We start from the raw sequence: 17,676 nt of genomic DNA, 5'->3' as shown, positions 1-17,676 counted from the left end.
TCCAACAGCATGCTGGTGCAATGGTTTTCTTTTTTTACATTTTTATTGCAAGCGGTCGCCGCACAAATAAAAAAGAACACAGACCACCACCTAAATGTGTCCATCATGCATGTTATAAAAAATACTACATTCAAAGAACATTCACTGATGTGTATGCTTCACTAGTGGTTAAAAAAACTTTTTCATTCATATCGTACTTTATTATTTTGTGAAGGCAACAAAAAGATATTGTCACCCAACCAAGCACTCAAATTGCCCGGCAGCTACAATGTCACTTTAAACCTTTATAACAGCAACTTTAAAAAAGGAGACTGGAAATAAACCATCCAACTGGGCACTCGAGGTGCAGGCAAAAGAAAGATCTGTTTTTTTTAATAACATACAGAAATAAAATTAAGCAACAACACTTTGAACCAGACGTGTCACTGAAGAGAAAAGAACTATATTTCAGTGTATGTAACCAATGTAATCAAACTTTAAAGTGAACGAAGCCAATAGGTAAAGTGGGCTAATCCACGCAAAATGTAAATGGCAATTCAACACACATATGGAAGAAGCGTGCTAGACTAGCGAGGCAGCTAATGCTCTCACAAAGGCCAGATCTAAAAATGGATTTAAGGTTGGGAAAGTACAGCCTACGTTTCCCTACTTAGGAGGAAACCCAATAAAGAAATGATTTTAAAGCAGCAGGAGGTGGTAGTGGTGAGGGGGTTGTTTGTCTGAACCATTCTGCTAAATGGAAGGTTGTAAAAAGGGAGCACGATGCACGCTTTTTGGAAACCAAAGTAGGTCGGAGCTCTAGTGGGACTGAGGGAAGATGCAGAGAAGACGTTCCCAGTGGAAGAGCCTGAGGTGAGGTGGCCGGTGGTGCGGAGTCTGGTGGACATTAGGAATCAGATGGAATCCTAGACCAAGGAGACAGACCTGGCTCCTTCGGGACCTAGAGAAGGTAACAGAACATGTTAGGGTCAGGAAGAAGAAGAAGAAGAATTGAGACCAGGACTTCTGTGGTGTGGTTATATATAAACATCCACTTTCCTATTGTGTAAGAGTTGTTGAAAAGATAATCAGAGGCAGTGCATGTTCTAACTTACATGGTTTGAATAATAATTCAGTTTAGAGTCAATTAAGTGTACGCAGTGGAGGCTTCTCAATGATATGCAATTATGTTTTTGAAGGAAAACCAATAACACCTTCTTCAAACCACTTTTTAAGTGTCTCTTGTGGGATGGAAAGAAATCTTTGCCACTTTAAAAAGACTAAAGCGCCGCACTAAGAGTGGGGCTTTGCCACCAAAGCTTCTCAGATTTGCAGACTAATCCCATGTACAACTTCTCCATGAATTTCCGATCTGACTGGCTGATGGTGTATCTTTATCTTGATAAATATCAACCTTTACATGGAGCTGCTTGGCACTCCACTCACAGATAACAGTATCAAGATTATCATAGGGGGATCTAAATGCGTGGGTTCATCTGCTCTGGACATCCAGACAGCTAGATGGACAACAAAACATTTTTTTAGCTTCGGTTATTAATGTCATTAAAAAAGGTTGGCTCCAAAACTTCCATCAAATCATTTTCCCCTAATAAATGACTTGTTGACTCCTCAGCAGCCAACTGTAGCTCATATAGGCTGCACAATAACTCTGTTATACTGCTTAATCCTCTTACACTCACATGTGATATCTCTGCTACGGGTCCTGTCCATCGCCCAGTACTGCAACCACCCATAAGAGAGTCATCAACAACTGAGCAGGCACGGAATAACTGAATAGATATGTCACATATTGATAGCCAATCAGAGGACTCTAATCTAGTCCACCACTGCATGTCCTAAATAGCTACACAGTATGACTGCTTCTTTACATTTCACAATGACATTCAGATATGGGATGATTGTAACAAAGCCCAACCCAGCAGATCTCCCCACCACTTCTCTCTCCTACCATGCTTCTCAGGAAGCTTAAACAACATATCAGGTTGGACACCCTGTGTAGTAAGCAGCTAAGAAGACTATAAACATAGGAAGTACTATAAAGGGGCCTGCAGAGCTGCTCAAAGCCGCCAGCGTACTGAAAACCATAAACTGCACGTCTGGGTCCCTCACTCGTCTTCATCCATCACACTGCTAAGTGATATGTCCTATAATATTATAACGCACCTCGGTGGTCATCACGCACAATGTGGAAACCATTCCCACATTGCATTAAGGACAACACCCTTCCAACTACACACCCTACACAGCGTAGCTTGCAGCCCATGTAGGCAAGCGCTTTAAGACCCCACATAGGAGTAGTAAGTGCTCTATAATGTGGCAATACAAAATAACACTATAAAGATACACTGAACACCAGTACAAGGTCAATCATGACATCACTAAGAACGCAAGGGGCCCACCTCACTAACTTTCTCCTGTGACGTACTCTTGTATTAATGCATGTTTTTTTCTGGACTTCTGGACCTACCTGCTCATAGCAAAATCTGTGTAAATTGGGCCAATGAAATACACTATACAGATTAAAATTGTTCCTGTAAAGTTAAACCAGAATGTTATTGAGGACCTTGAAATCCTGAAGTGGTCCAATTTCACCACATTTTGGGTAAAGGAAATGCTCAAGATCCCTGTATCTTAAAAACGTGACTGTGTGACACATAGTCAAACAGGTGCTTCAGGTGGCTTTGTGCGACAAGAAAAGCAGGATCGGAAATGATTTCAAACAGGTGACCGTAGTGACTATCAATGGAAACATCATTGTGTAGAGCTGGAAAGACTTGCCCATTCTTGTGAGTGGTGGGAAACATAACTGCAGACACCTGAACCACATGTTCTGTGACAGGTGAGACCAATTGCAAAGTAAAATGCATCAGTTAACACTGCTTTAACAAGACCAATCATGGATGTACGGTGTGTCTAAGGGCTTTTGTGGCCACCTCATCTGGGCTGTTTTACAAGACAAATCCTGGATATGAGGTTTGTCTAGGGGCTCTTGTGCTCACCTCATCTGGGCTGCTTAACGAGACAAATCCTGGATATGAGGTGCGTCTAAGGGCTCTAGTGGCCGTCTCATCTGGACTCCTTGACAAGACAAATACTGGATATGTAGTGTGTCTAGGGGTTCTTGTGGCCATCTTATCTGGCCTGCTTAACAAGACAAATCCTGGATATGAGGTGCGTCTAAGGGCTCTAGTGGCCATCTCATCTGGCCTCCTTGACTAGACAAATCCTGGATATGTAGTGTGTCTAGGGGTTCTTGTGGCCATCTCATCTGGCCTCCTTGACAAGACAAATCCTGGATATGTATTGTGTCCAGGGGTTCTTGTGGCCATCTCATCTGGCCTCCTTGTCAAGACAAATCCTGGATATGTAGTGTGTCCAGGGATTCTTGTGGCCATCTCATCTGGCCTCCTTGACAAGACAAATCCTGAATATGTAGTGTGTCCAGGGGTTCTTGTGGCCATCTCATCTGTCCTGCTTAACAAGACAAATCCTGGATATGAGGTGTGTCTAAGGGCTCTAGTGGCCATCACATCTTGCCTCCTTGACAAGACAAATCCTGGATATGTAGTGTGCCCAGGGGTTCTTGTGGCCATCTCATCTGGCCTCCTTGACAAGACAAATCCTGGACGTATGGTGTGTTTAAGGGGTCATGTGGCCATCTCATCTGGCCTGCTTAACAAGACACATCCTGGATATGTGGTGTGTTTAGGGGCAGTTGTGCTCACCTCATCTAACCTGCTTCACAAAACAACTCCTGGATAAGAGGTGTGTCTAAGGACTCTTGTGGCCACCTCATCTGGACTGTTTTACAAGACAAATCCTAGATATGAGGTGTGTCTAGGGGCTCTTGTGCTCACCTCATCTGGGCTGCTTAACAAGACAAATCCTGGATATGAGGTGCGTCTAAGGGCTCTAGTGGCCATCTCATCTGGCCTCCTTGACAAGACAAATCCTGGATATGTAGTGTGTCCAGGGGTTCTTGTGACCATCTCATCTGGCCTCCTTGACAAGACAAATCCTGGATATGTAGTGTGTCCAGGGGTTCTTGTGGCCATCTCATTTGGCCTGCTTAACAAGACGAATCCTGGATATGAGATGCATCTAAGGGTTCTAGTGGCTATCTCATCTGGCCTTCTTAACAAGACAAATCCTGGATATGAGGCGCGTCTAAGGGCTCTAGTGGCCATCTCATCTGGCTTGCTTAACAAGACAAATCCTGGATGTGTGGTGTGTCCAAGGGCTCTTGTGGCCATCTCACCTGGCCTCCTTGACAAGACAAATACTAGAAATGTAATGTGTCCAGGGGTTCTTGTGGCCATCTCATCTGGCCTGCTTAATACGATAAATCCTGGATATGCAGCGTGTCTAAGGGCTCTTGTGGCCATCTCATCTGGCCTGCTTAACAACACAAATCCTGGATGTGTGGTGTGTCCAAGGGCTCTTGTGGCCACCTCATCAGCCCTCTTTTCACACTTGAAGCAATTCTTCAAGAGGTTATCGTTGAAAGACTAGACTTGGTTGTCCAATTACCTGTGTAACTCTCTGCTATATTGTTATTCATTTCTTTGATGTTAATGTATTAATTAACTGTAAAGCACTGTGACACTTCCTATTTAGCGCGTCAGCAAATAAAGAAATACAAACAAAATGTAGATTCCAACTTGAGAATTTACCTGTTCTTCATCCTACTTAGAACCTTTACCAGCACTTAAGAAATGATCAATAATCTGCACAGTAGGGTGACAGACCCATTGCCTCGGGACACAAATGTTTGGCAGTGGAATTATGGTGGAAGAAAATAACATTGACCTAAGCGTAATAACTGAACTGGCCTTGTTTCAGGGTTTCAATGGGATTTTATCCAGTGGTGTAATAACTGCATCAGTAAGCTGCCACCTGGTCTCGTCACAGCACTGTGTTAGCAGAACACCGCCACTATAATCCAGCCAGTTCTTTGTAGTGCACTGAATGTACCGATCCGGCACAGGGCAAAGACGGTACCCAAAGAGTCGCATAAGTTGTGCCTGAATAATATTTAAGAGATTAGATTTAGGTTTGCGCTTCACTGCAACAGCTACAAATGCAGGGATGTGAGACACACAATGGAGAGGAGACCTCTATCTCAGGACTTGCCTTCTCAAGAGGCCGGCAAGAAGACCTCTCACAAGAAGAGGGGTCACAATACCAAAATAAACAGCACATTGTGAAAGGGGCATAGTGAGAGCAGGCGGCAGTAGCCCATAAACCACTGTTGGTCCTCCTAAGGCCTCCACCAGTAGGAGCTGTCCACCGTGGACCATTTCCACTTCGTGAAGAGCTATTGATTGCCCTCAGCAGCCTGTCACCGTTCAAAGCTTTGCGACTGCAGGAGCAGTCACAAAGCTTGGTTTCCAAGTCAGGTGGAGAAGGAACTCTCCTTTACCACTCCCCTTTGTATGCAACTCACAAGCACTTGAAATTTAGGTGTTGCAATTCACAAAGGCATCTGTGATACTGTTGTACATTCACATTAGGTATTTTGTGCTCCTTGTGTTTCTATTTTACGCTTATTTCTATGTACAAAACAAAATCGTCCTTCAAACGAGGCAAGATCGTGCTCTACGCATTTAACATCTTTGTTGCCTTTGGCAAATAATTTAATCTTGCTGCACTTTAGCCAAACCAGTGGAAAGTTGCTTTTGTTTGCAGGGAGGATTTTGCTATGAAACAATATGATTTCCTGGGTAAGGCTCTGTAGGGTGGTACCTGGCAAAGACTGAGTGGCATCTCCCTCTACAATGATCCAGAGGCGGAAGTCAGGATGGACTTTACTCCGGGAGTCTTCTGCTGGTGCCTGCGGCAGTCTTGAATCAGATCCTTCTAGTATCTGTGGGTTCTGAGGAAGCATGCCACCTACAAGAAAATGAGCAAAACAGTAAAAAACCCAGAGTGAAAGCATAGTCTTCTGTGCTCAGAGGCTCAATGCACAACATATAAAGAAATGGGAGTTGCCACATATTGGATCCTTTGAAATATCTGCATCCTGAAAGAAACATAAAAGAATAAGGCCACCTTAAGTAGTCACCATTACTCGTAGTCATCAATCTTACTCCCACTCGCAACATGTGTGTGTCCTAAAGACTAGTGGTGGGTTGTTCTCAAAGTCCTCGCATTCATGTGCATGAATATGCAGCTCTACCAGCTTCTCCAGTGTGGCTGCACACTCTTGTCAGTTCTCTCTCTCAAACAAGCCTATTAGTGTTATTTGTTTAACCTGTGACTGGGAGGGTGTTGGGGGAAGATACAGCATGCAGAGCAGAGGTACCACAGACACCATAAGGTAAAACCTATGAGCTAGCTCTCTCTTATTGCTAGCCTGTGGGTAGACTTCAAAACCAGGAGAAAGGCACCATTGAGCGGCTGATGACTTTAGTAAACATATTTAAAAGGACTTCTTGACCACATAAGGCCTGGTGACCTGAAGAGGTATTGTGCCTCCTTGTAGAATGTGTTTGGAGTGGTCCATATAGCTGCCGTGCACCCCTTTCTCGCAGGAACATCCAGGTCTGCTGGAATGTGCATGAACATTCAATGTTGGAGACATTGCCTGTAAAGTATAGCAATGAGAGATTAAGAAGGTAATTCTTTTGGCAACTGCAGTTTTAGAAGCTATGTCTCCGTTCGTCACACAAAGGGATCATATCAATGCTAAAGCCGAATTGTATCCAAACAGAACAGGACAGGCTCCTGAACATCAATACAATGCAGCCCGTCTTTCACTGAGGAGATAGGAGGGCGTGGGATGAAGAACAAGAGACAAACCTCCTCGTTCAAATGGAATTCTGGAAACTCCTATGCAAGGAAGGAAGAGAGGGTTCTATGTATGGCCTTGTCCTGATTAATAGAATATATGGCCCATAGGGCGTGCAGCTGAATTATGCATTTGCAGTTCATCTATGCATCTCTCAAAGGTGAAATGGTTATCAAGGGGGTTATTCTACAGAAAAACACCTTCATGACCTATGTGGGCACTGGGTCATATTAGATGTGATAGGACAAGATTTAGGATCCTCCTGCCCCTACCCCATATAACAACAGGCTAGTCAGATGTCCCTTAATGGCCTCACTTAAGGTAAAAATGGATCTTCTTATTTCTGTTGCCAATATATACGTTATAGCCTTTTAGCCTGCTGCTGAGGGTTTTACCGATTGTTAAAGGCCCTGAACCTGAGTTAAAGGACCCGAGCCACTGGCAAGGGGCTATAACGAACAGTCCACCCACTCAGGTTAGAATGTTATAAATTAAAAAGAGAGAATCAGAAAGACAGGAATGTTGGAACTCAGGGCTTATACCAGCCATTATAAGCCCGGAGCTACTCCATGGTTTTCAGTGGAGCTCTCAACATTCTAACCTTCTAATGTCCATTCTAATGTCCTAGTGGAAATTATATATACAATTAGAACATTGGAATTTTGAGAGCTTCACTGAAGACCATGGAGTAGCTCCAGGACTGTAATGGCCAGTATTTGCCTGGAGCTCCAAAATTCCAATGTTTGCCTTCATGTTTGTCCCTTTTTAATTTAGAATATTCTGCCCTTAGTGGGTGGGATGTTATTATAGCCTTAAAGCCCTACTGCCTAGGGCTATACCAGTTGTTAAAAGTCCTCTCCCTCATTATAGCCCCTCAAATGCCGGTTCTGGTCTATAACTCTGGTTCAGGGTCTTTAATAATGCCTTATAGCCCGTCGTAGTGGGCTATACCGGCTGTTAAAGGCCCGCTGCAGCGTTAAAGGCCCGAGCCGAAGGCTAGGGACTTTAACAAAACAGAGGGACTTTAAAAGCCGGTATAGCCCTGCTACGAAGGGCTATAAGGCTATTAGAACATTCTGCCACTAGAGGGCAGAATGTTCTAACAAAACAAAGCCTTCAGGGAGCGCGAGGGGATTCAAATCCCCTCAGGCTCCCTGAAGTCTTTGTTCACAGCCAGAGCTGTGAACAAAGACACATTGGAATGTTGGTGCTCCGGGCTTCTACCAGCCATTATAAGCCCGAAGCGCTCCATTGTTTTATTAGAACTATGAAAAGCATATCGGGAGGGAAAGCCTGCATACCTGTGATGGGGCTACGCTTGAGGTCCGCTGTCAGTGTTCGAGTGCACCTCGCATCAGTAATCAAGCAGGAGCCATGATCTATAGGCGGTGTTCTGACCGCCGAGGTTGCACCATCCCGTCAACCTGGGGACCACGGGGGGCAAGCATTCAGCAGTCTTCGTATGTGGAATGTTGGCAATGGATTAAGGATGCTTGAACCGACCAAGGCTCGATCGTGAGCTTTATAATACAAGCAGCAGGACATTCACGCAATTTTAACAGAGGGATCCCGCACTGCATGTACCAGCATTCAATGCGCATCCTATTCAAAGTATCCTATAGAGGGCGCGCAATAAAAGAAAGGCGGGACAACAGTGAAGGGTCTTGCATGTTTTCTTTCAACCACCAGCCTGTGAAGAACAATGGGAAATTCGAAACGCGCCGGATTTATGGCGGAGAACTGTGAAAAGCATATCGGGAGGGAATGCCTGCATACCTATGATGTGGGCTACGCTTGAGGCCCACTGTCAGTGTTCGAGTGCACCTCGCATCAGTAATCAAGCAGGAGCCATGATATATATATTTATATATATATATATATGTATATACACATATATAATATATAAAAAATAAATAAAAAACGATATTATCTACTGGCAGTCGCCAGTAGATAGTTATAGTTAGGACCGTGTTTCCATAGGAAATCTGAAATTTCTATTTTGAATAACTTTGGCGCCGGTTGACGAATCCTCGCGAATTTTTCAAAATAGATGGGGCGCTCCGCTCCGCTCCTACCCTGAAAGTCTTGGGGTGATTAGTCAAGCGGGGGCCGAGAAAAAAGGGGGGTCCCAAAACGCGTTTTCCCCATGCATTTTTCCATAGGGACCTTTAGTCCAAGGTACAGCCCGAACGGCTGAACAGAATTATTTGAAATTTGGCAAAGAGAAAGTCCTCAGGTCAGGGATGTGCCTTTTGAATATCTGAAGTCAATCTGTTCAGTAGTTCCTGAGAAAATTTCAGTTAAAAGTACATATACATCTATAGGCGCGCACCGTGCGCGTACGGTAAGCATACCGTACGCGCACGCTGACGTGCGCGAGCGTAATTCTGATTGGTGGTTACATGACAGTAAACATTCCAGTCGGTCGAAATCAGGAAGTGTCGGCCGCCATTTTGTCTCTCGCAGTCTGAGGCAGTGAAAAACAAAGGTGGAGAATGTGAAAAGGGGGCAGGGTGGACAGTTCCTGACCCCCTAGCCTTTGTCAGGGGGTCACTGAAGGACCCCAAGGATGAAAAAAACATTTTTTTTTCGAAAAAGCGCGGGGTGCGCGCACTGTGCACGCACGGCACGCACAACGCATTGTGGGTGCTCGGTGCGCGAAGCGCACCGAGCGCCCACAGCGCGCGCACGGTGCGCGAAGTGCAACGTGCGCGCACGGTGCGCTCACGGTGCGCGCACGGTGAAGAACCTGAAAAAAATAAATATTAATAAATACATAACTTAGCATTTAAAAAACCGTACAAATTCACTTAAAAAACCATAGGTTTCACACACGTTATAGTTAGGAATTAGCATTTAAAAAACCTTGCAAATTCACTTAAAAAACCATAGGTTTCACACATGTTATAGTTAGCTGGACATTTCCCTCGTAAAAAACCAATGAAATTCCCCCGTTATAGTTAGTGCAGGCAACTATAACTCACGCGACCGTAATCCTCTGCTGATGACGTCAGATATTACATCACTGATTAAATATGTGCTTTCTGAAAAATAAATATTTGTAATATATGTATAGCTAAAGATTAATGGAAGAAGACATGGGTAAATAGGTGTCTAAATACAGTGATGTAATATCTGACGTCATCAGCAGAGGATTGCGTTCGCATGAGTTATAGTTGCCTGCACTAACTATAACGGGGGAATTTCATTGTTTTTTTACGAGGGAAATGTCCAGCTAACTATAACATGTGTGAAACCTATGTTTTTTTAAGTGAATATATATATATATATATATATATATATATATATATTACCTACTGGCGGTCGCCAGTAGGTAGTTATAGTTAGGACCCCTTTTCCATAGGAAAACCTCAACATTCTATTTTGAGGTTGGCGCCGGTCGATGAATCCTCGCGAATTTCTCAAAATAGGTGGGGCGCTACGCTCCGCTCCTACCCTGAAAGTCTCGGGGGGATTCGTCAAGCGGGGGCTGAGATAAAAGGGGGGTCCCAAAACGCGTTTTTCCCATGCATTTTTCCATAGGACCTTTAGAACGAGCTACAGCCCGAACGGCTGAACAGAATATCTAGAAATTTGGCAGAGAGGTAGTCCCTAGGTCAAGGAAGTGCCTTTTGTAGGTTTGGTGTAAATCTGTTCAGTAGATTCTGAGAAAATAGCCTTTAAATCAATATATATATCTGAGCCCGCTTACGGTACGCTTACCGTACGCTTACCGTAAGCGTACGGTGGCGTGCGCGAGCGCGATTCTGATTGGCTCTTAGATCTTAGTAAACATTCGAATCGGCCGAAACCAGGAAGCGGCGGCCGCCATTTTGTCTCTCGCACTGAGTGTTCTTTATCAAACAAGATGGCCAAAAACATGTTACGGGGCTGTTTTGACAACTCCCTCCCACATAGTCATGTTGAGGGAGTCCCCAAACATCCCCCAAGAGCAAAAACGGTTTTATTTTTTTTTCGGCAATTTCGCCGAGTACGCTTACCGTACGCTTACCGTAAGCGTACGGTAAAAAAAAAAAAACACTATCCACACTTACCCCACCCCCTGTGCTTTTGGTGGCCGTAGGCCACCAAATGTACAGGGCTTATTAATAGGTAAAAAAAACTAAATTTTTGCAACATGAAATTATAAAATCGAAATAAAAAAAACACTATCCACATTGACCCCACCCCCTGTGCTTTTGGTGGCCAAAGGCCACCAAATGTACAGGGCTTATTAAAGTTGATAAAAACCGTGCACGGAACGAACTGCGTTAAGTGGGCGCGCACGCCTCGAATGGCGTAAAGTAACTTAGCATTTAAAAAACCGTACAAATTCACTGAAAAAACCATAGGTTTCACACACGTTATAGTTAGGAATTAGCATTTAAAAAACCTTGCAAATTCACTGAAAAAACCATAGGTTTCACACATGTTATAGTTAGCGGAAATTTTACTGATAAAAAACCAGTGAAATTGCCCCGTTATAGTTAGTGCTGGCAACTATATCTCACGCGACCGCAATCTTCTGCTGATGACATATGTGTCTTTATGAAAAAAAAATATTTGTAATATATGTATAGCTAAAAATGTATGGAAGAAGACATGGGCAAATAAGTGTCTAAATACAGTATTAGCATCAGCAGAGGATTGCGGTCGCGTGAGTTATAGTTGCCAGCACTAACTATAACGGGGCAATTTCACTGGTTTTTAATCAGTAAAATTTCCGCTAACTATAACATGTGTGAAACCTATGGTTTTTTCAGTGAATATATATATATATATATATATGTAGATATAGATATATATTCCAAAATACAAAGGTTGCCCTTAAGGAAACGCCAACACAATCGGTAAGTACCTCCATAGTTCATTTCAGGCAGCAGGCACAGCGTACTATCTCCCCCACACGAAAAACACCAAATGCATTTCGGGCTCCTTGCCCTTGTTCACTGGCTATTCACAAAACTATCAGCAGCTGTGTGAACTAAATACCGCAGCACGAAGTCCCACTGGGGCGGGTCAAAACGTTATTTAGTTTCACGAAGATTCGACAGAACCCACTATGGATTTGTAAATGGACTACCATACCCAGCAAGCATTGCAGCACGAAGTCCCACTGGGGCGGGTTAAAACGGTATTTAGTTCACACAGCTGCTGTTAATTTTGTGAATAGTCAGTGAACAAGGGCAGGAGCACGAAATGCATTTGGCGTTTTTCGTGTGGGGGAGATAGTACGCTGTGCCTGCTGCCTGAAATAAACTATGGAGGTACTTACCGACTGTGTTGGCGTTTCCTTAAGGGCAACCTTTGTATTTTGGAATTAAATTGCGGCGCGCCTCGTCGCGGAAACGCCCCGCCGCCTCTACAGCGGACCAACGGCACTTGGAGCACCGGGTGCCATGAGGAGTTGGTAAATCCAGTATTTTGGGAATTAACATTAGCAGGTACTGTGATACGTGTCCCCCATAGAACCCACTTGGGGAATGCACTTTGAATATTTCACGAATATTCGACAGCACCCACTATGAATTTGTTCATGGACTACCATACCCAGCAAGCATTGCAGCACGAAGTGCAACTGGAGCGGGTTAAAACAGTATTTAGTTCACACAGCTGCTGATAATTTTGTGAATAGCCAGTGAACAAGGGCAGGAGCCCGAAATGCATTTAGCGTTTTTTGTGTGGGGGAGATAGTACGCTGTGCCTGCTGCCTGAAATAAACTATGGAGGTACTTAACGACTGTGTTGGCGTTTCCTTAAGGGCAACCTTTGTATTTTAGAATTAAATTGCGGCGCGCCTCGTCGCGGAAACGCCCCGCCGCCTCTACAGCGGACCAACGGCACTTGGAGCACCGGGTGCCATGAGGAGTTGGTAAATCCAGTATTTTGGGAATGAATATTAGCAGGTACTGTGATACGTGTCCCCCATAGAACCCACTTGGGGAATGCACTTTGAATATTTCACGAATATTCGACAGCACCCACTATGGATTTGTTAATGGACTACCATACCCAGCAAGCATTGCAGCACGAAGTCCCACTGGAGCGGGTTAAAACGGTATTTAGTTCACACAGCTGCTGATAATTTTGTGAATAGCCAGTGAACAAGGGCAGGAGCCCGAAATGCATTTGGTGTTTTTCGTGTAGGGGAGATAGTACGCTGTGCCTGCTGCCTGAAATAAACTATGGAGGTACTTACCGACTGTGTTGGCGTTTCCTTAAGGGCAACCTTTGTATTTTGGAATTAAATTGCGGCGCGCCTCGTCGCGGAAACACCCCGCCGCCTCTACAGCGGACCAACGGCACTTGGAGCACCGGGTGCCATGAGGTGTTGGTAAATCCAGTATTTTGGGAATGAACATTAGCAGGTACTGTGATACGTGTCCCCCATAGAACCCACTTGGGGAATGCACTTTGAATATTTCATGAATATTCGACAGCACCCACTATGGATTTGTTAATGGACTACCATACTCAGCAAGCATTGCAGCACGAAGTCCCACTGGGGCGGGTTAAAACGGTATTTAGTTCACACAGCTGCTGATAATTTTGTGAATAGTCAGTGAACAAGGGCAGGAGCCCGAAATGCATTTGGCGTTTTTCGTGTGGGGGAGATAGTACGCTGTGCCTGCTGCCTGAAATAAACTATGGAGGTACTTACCGACTGTGTTGGCGTTTCCTTAAGGGCAACCTTTGTATTTTGGAATTAAATTGCGGCGCGCCTCGTCGCGGAAACGCCCCGCCGCCTCTACAGCGGACCAACGGCAATTGGAGCACCGGGTGCCATGAGGAGTTGGTAAATCCAGTATCTTGGGAATGAACATTAGCAGGTACTGTGATACTTGTCCCCCATAGAATCCCCTTGGGGAATGCACTTTGAATATTTCACGAATATTCGACAGCACCCACTATGGATTTGTTAATGGACTACCATACCCAGCAAGCATTGCAGCACGAAGTCCCACTGGGGCGGGTTAAAACGGTATTTAGTTCACACAGCTGCTGATAATTTTGTGAATAGCCAGTGAACAAGGGCAGGAGCCCGAAATGCATTTGGCGTTTTTCGTGTGGGGGAGATAGTACGCTGTGCCTGCTGCCTGAAATAAACTATGGAGGTACTTACCGACTGTGTTGGCGTTTCCTTAAGGGCAACCTTTGTATTTTGGAATTAAATTGCGGCGCGCCTCGTCGCGGAAACGCCCCGCCGCCTCTACAGCGGACCAACGGCACTTGGAGCACCGGGTGCCATGAGGAGTTGGTAAATCCAGTATTTTGGGAATGAACATTAGCAGGTACTGTGATACGTGTCCTCCATAGAACCCACTTGGGGAATGCACTTTGAATATTTCACGAATATTCGACAGCACCCACTATGGATTTGTTAATGGACTACCATACCCAGCAAGCATTGCAGCACGAAGTCCCACTGGGGCGGGTTAAAACGGTATTTAGTTCACACAGCTGCTGATAATTTTGTGAATAGTCAGTGAACAAGGGCAGGAGCCCGAAATGCATTTGGCGTTTTTCGTGTGGGGGAGATAGTACGCTGTGCCTGCTGCCTGAAATAAACTATGGAGGTACTTACCGACTGTGTTGGCGTTTCCTTAAGGGCAACCTTTGTATTTTGGAATTAAATTGCGGCGCGCCTCGTCGCGGAAACGCCCCGCCGCCTCTACAGCGGACCAACGGCACTTGGAGCACCGGGTGCCATGAGGAGTTGGTAAATCCAGTATTTTGGGAATGAACATTAGCAGGTACTGTGATACGTGTCCTCCATAGAACCCCCTTGGGGAATGCACTTTGAATATTTCACGAATATTCGACAGCACCCACTATGGATTTGTTAATGGACTACCATACCCAGCAAGCATTGCAGCACGAAGTCCCACTGGGGCGGGTTAAAACGGTATTTAGTTCACACAGCTGCTGATAATTTTGTGAACAGCCAGTGAACAAGGGCAGGAGCCCGAAATGCATTTGGCGTTTTTCGTGTGGGGGAGATAGTATGCTGTACCTGCTGCCTGAAATAAACTATGGCGGTACTTACCGACTGTGTTGGCGTTTCCTTAAGGGCAACCTTTGTATTTTGGAATTAAATTGCGGCGCGCCTCGTCGCGGAAACGCCCCGCCGCCTCTACAGCGGACCAACGGCACTTGGAGCACCGGGTGCCATGAGGAGTTGGTAAATCCAGTATTTTGGGAATTAACATTAGCAGGTACTGTGATACGTGTCCCCCATAGAACCCACTTGGGGAATGCACTTTGAATATTTCACGAATATTCGACAGCACCCACTATGAATTTGTTCATGGACTACCATACCCAGCAAGCATTGCAGCACGAAATCCCACTGGGGCGGGTTAAAACAGTATTTAGTTCACACAGCTGCTGATAATTTTGTGAATAGCCAGTGAACAAGGGCAGGAGCCCAAAATGCATTTAGCGTTTTTTGTGTGGGGGAGATAGTACGCTGTGCCTGCTGCCTGAAATAAACTATGGAGGTACTTAACGACTGTGTTGGCGTTTCGATAAGGGCAACCTTTGTATTTTAGAATTAAATTGCGGCGCGCCTCGTCGCGGAAACGCCCCGCCGCCTTTACAGCGGACCAACGGCACTTGGAGCACCGGGTGCCATGAGGAGTTGGTAAATCCAGTATTTTGGGAATGAATATTAGCAGGTACTGTGATACGTGTCCCCCATAGAACCCACTTGGGGAATGCACTTTGAATATTTCACGAATATTCGACAGCACCCACTATGGATTTGTTAATGGACTACCATACCCAGCAAGCATTGCAGCACGAAGTCCCACTGGAGCGGGTTAAAACGGTATTTAGTTCACACAGCTGCTGATAATTTTGTGAATAGCCAGTGAACCAGGGCAGGCGCCCGAAATGCATTTGGTGTTTTTCGTGTGGGGGAGATAGTACGCTGTGCCTGCTGCCTGAAATAAACTATGGAGGTACTTACCGACTGTGTTGGCGTTTCCTTAAGGGCAACCTTTGTATTTTGGAATTAAATTGCGGCGCGCCTCGTCGCGGAAACGCCCCGCCGCCTCTACAGCGGACCAACGGCAATTGGAGCACCGGGTGCCATGAGGAGTTGGTAAATCCAGTATTTTGGGAATGAACATTAGCAGGTACTGTGATACATGTCCCCCATAGAATCCCCTTGGGGAATGCACTTTGAATATTTCACGAATATTCGACAGCACCCACTATGGATTTGTTAATGGACTACCATACCCAGCAAGCATTGCAGCACGAAGTCCCACTGGGGCGGGTTAAAACGGTATTTAGTTCACACAGCTGCTGATAATTTTGTGAATAGCCAGTGAACAAGGGCAGGAGCCCGAAATGCATTTGGCGTTTTTCGTGTGGGAGAGATAGTACGCTGTGCCTGCTGCCTGAAATAAACTATGGAGGTACTTAACGACTGTGTTGGCGTTTCCTTAAGGGCAACCTTTGTATTTTAGAATTAAATTGCGGCGCGCCTCGTCGCGGAAACGCCCCGCCGCCTCTACAGCGGACCAACGGCACTTGGAGCACCGGGTGCCATGAGGAGTTGGTAAATCCAGTATTTTGGGAATGAACATTAGCAGGTACTGTGATACGTGTCCCCCATAGAACCCACTTGGGGAATGCACTTTGAATAGTTCACGAATATTCGACAGCACCCACTATGGATTTGTTAATGGACTACCATACCCAGCAAGCATTGCAGCACGAAGTCCCACTGGAGCGGGTTAAAACGGTATTTAGTTCACACAGCTGCTGATAATTTTGTGAATAGCCAGTGAACAAGGGCAGGAGCCCGAAATGCATTTGGCGTTTTTCGTGTGGGGGAGATAGTACGCTGTGCCTGCTGCCTGAAATAAACTATGGAGGTACTTACCGACTGTGTTGGCGTTTCCTTAAGGGCAACCTTTGTATTTTGGAATTAAATTGCGGCGCGCCTCGTCGCGGAAACGCCCCGCCGCCTCTACAGCGGACCAACGGCACTTGGAGCACCGGGTGCCATGAGGAGTTGGTAAATCCAGTATTTTGGGAATGAACATTAGCAGGTACTGTGATACGTGTCCCCCATAGAACCCACTTGGGGAATGCACTTTGAATATTTCACGAATATTTGACAGCACCCACTATGGATTTGTTAATGGACTACCATACCCAGCAAGCATTGCAGCACGAAGTCCCACTGGGGCGGGTTAAAACGGTATTTAGTTCACACAGCTGCTGATAATTTTGTGAATAGCCAGTGAACAAGGGCAGGAGCCCGAAATGCATTTGGCGTTTTTCGTGTGGGGGAGATAGTACGCTGTGCCTGCTGCCTGAAATAAACTATGGAGGTACTTACCGACTGTGTTGGCGTTTCCTTAAGGGCAACCTTTGTATTTTAGAATTAAATTGCGGCGCGCCTCGTCGCGGAAACGCCCCGCCGCCTCTACAGCGGACCAACGGCACTTGGAGCACCGGGTGCCATGAGGAGTTGGTAAATCCAGTATTTTGGGAATGAACATTAGCAGGTACTGTGATACGTGTCCCCCATAGAACCCACTTGGGGAATGCACTTTGAATATTTCACGAATATTCGACAGCACCCACTATGGATTTGTTAATGGACTACCATACCCAGCAAGCATTGCAGCACGAAGTCCCACTGGGGCGGGTTAAAACGGTATTTAGTTCACACAGCTGCTGATAATTTTGTGAATAGTCAGTGAACAAGGGCAGGAGCCCGAAATGCATTTGGCGTTTTTCGTGTGGGGGAGATAGTACGCTGTGCCTGCTGCCTGAAATAAACTATGGAGGTACTTAACGACTGTGTTGGCGTTTCCTTAAGGGCAACCTTTGTATTTTAGAATTAAATTGCGGCGCGCCTCGTC

General features: G+C 45.5%; 1 protein-coding gene across 1 annotated transcript in view; it reads right to left on the bottom strand.

The window, feature by feature from the left end:
- Window positions 1–17,676, bottom strand: part of DNHD1 (dynein heavy chain domain 1) — an 856,151-nt gene that overhangs the window by 181,499 nt on the left and 656,976 nt on the right. The window contains exon 39 of the mRNA XM_085623548.1: window positions 5,746–5,892. Coding sequence (XP_085479674.1) covers window positions 5,746–5,892 — 147 coding nt within the window. The remainder of the gene's footprint in view (window positions 1–5,745; window positions 5,893–17,676) is intronic.

Source organism: Triturus cristatus, chromosome 8 (genome assembly GCF_964204655.1).
Source record: "Triturus cristatus chromosome 8, aTriCri1.1, whole genome shotgun sequence".
Taxonomy (NCBI): domain Eukaryota; kingdom Metazoa; phylum Chordata; class Amphibia; order Caudata; family Salamandridae; genus Triturus; species Triturus cristatus.
The sequence above is the reverse complement of the archived record's forward strand: the minus strand, read 5'-3'. Positions and strand labels throughout refer to the sequence as shown.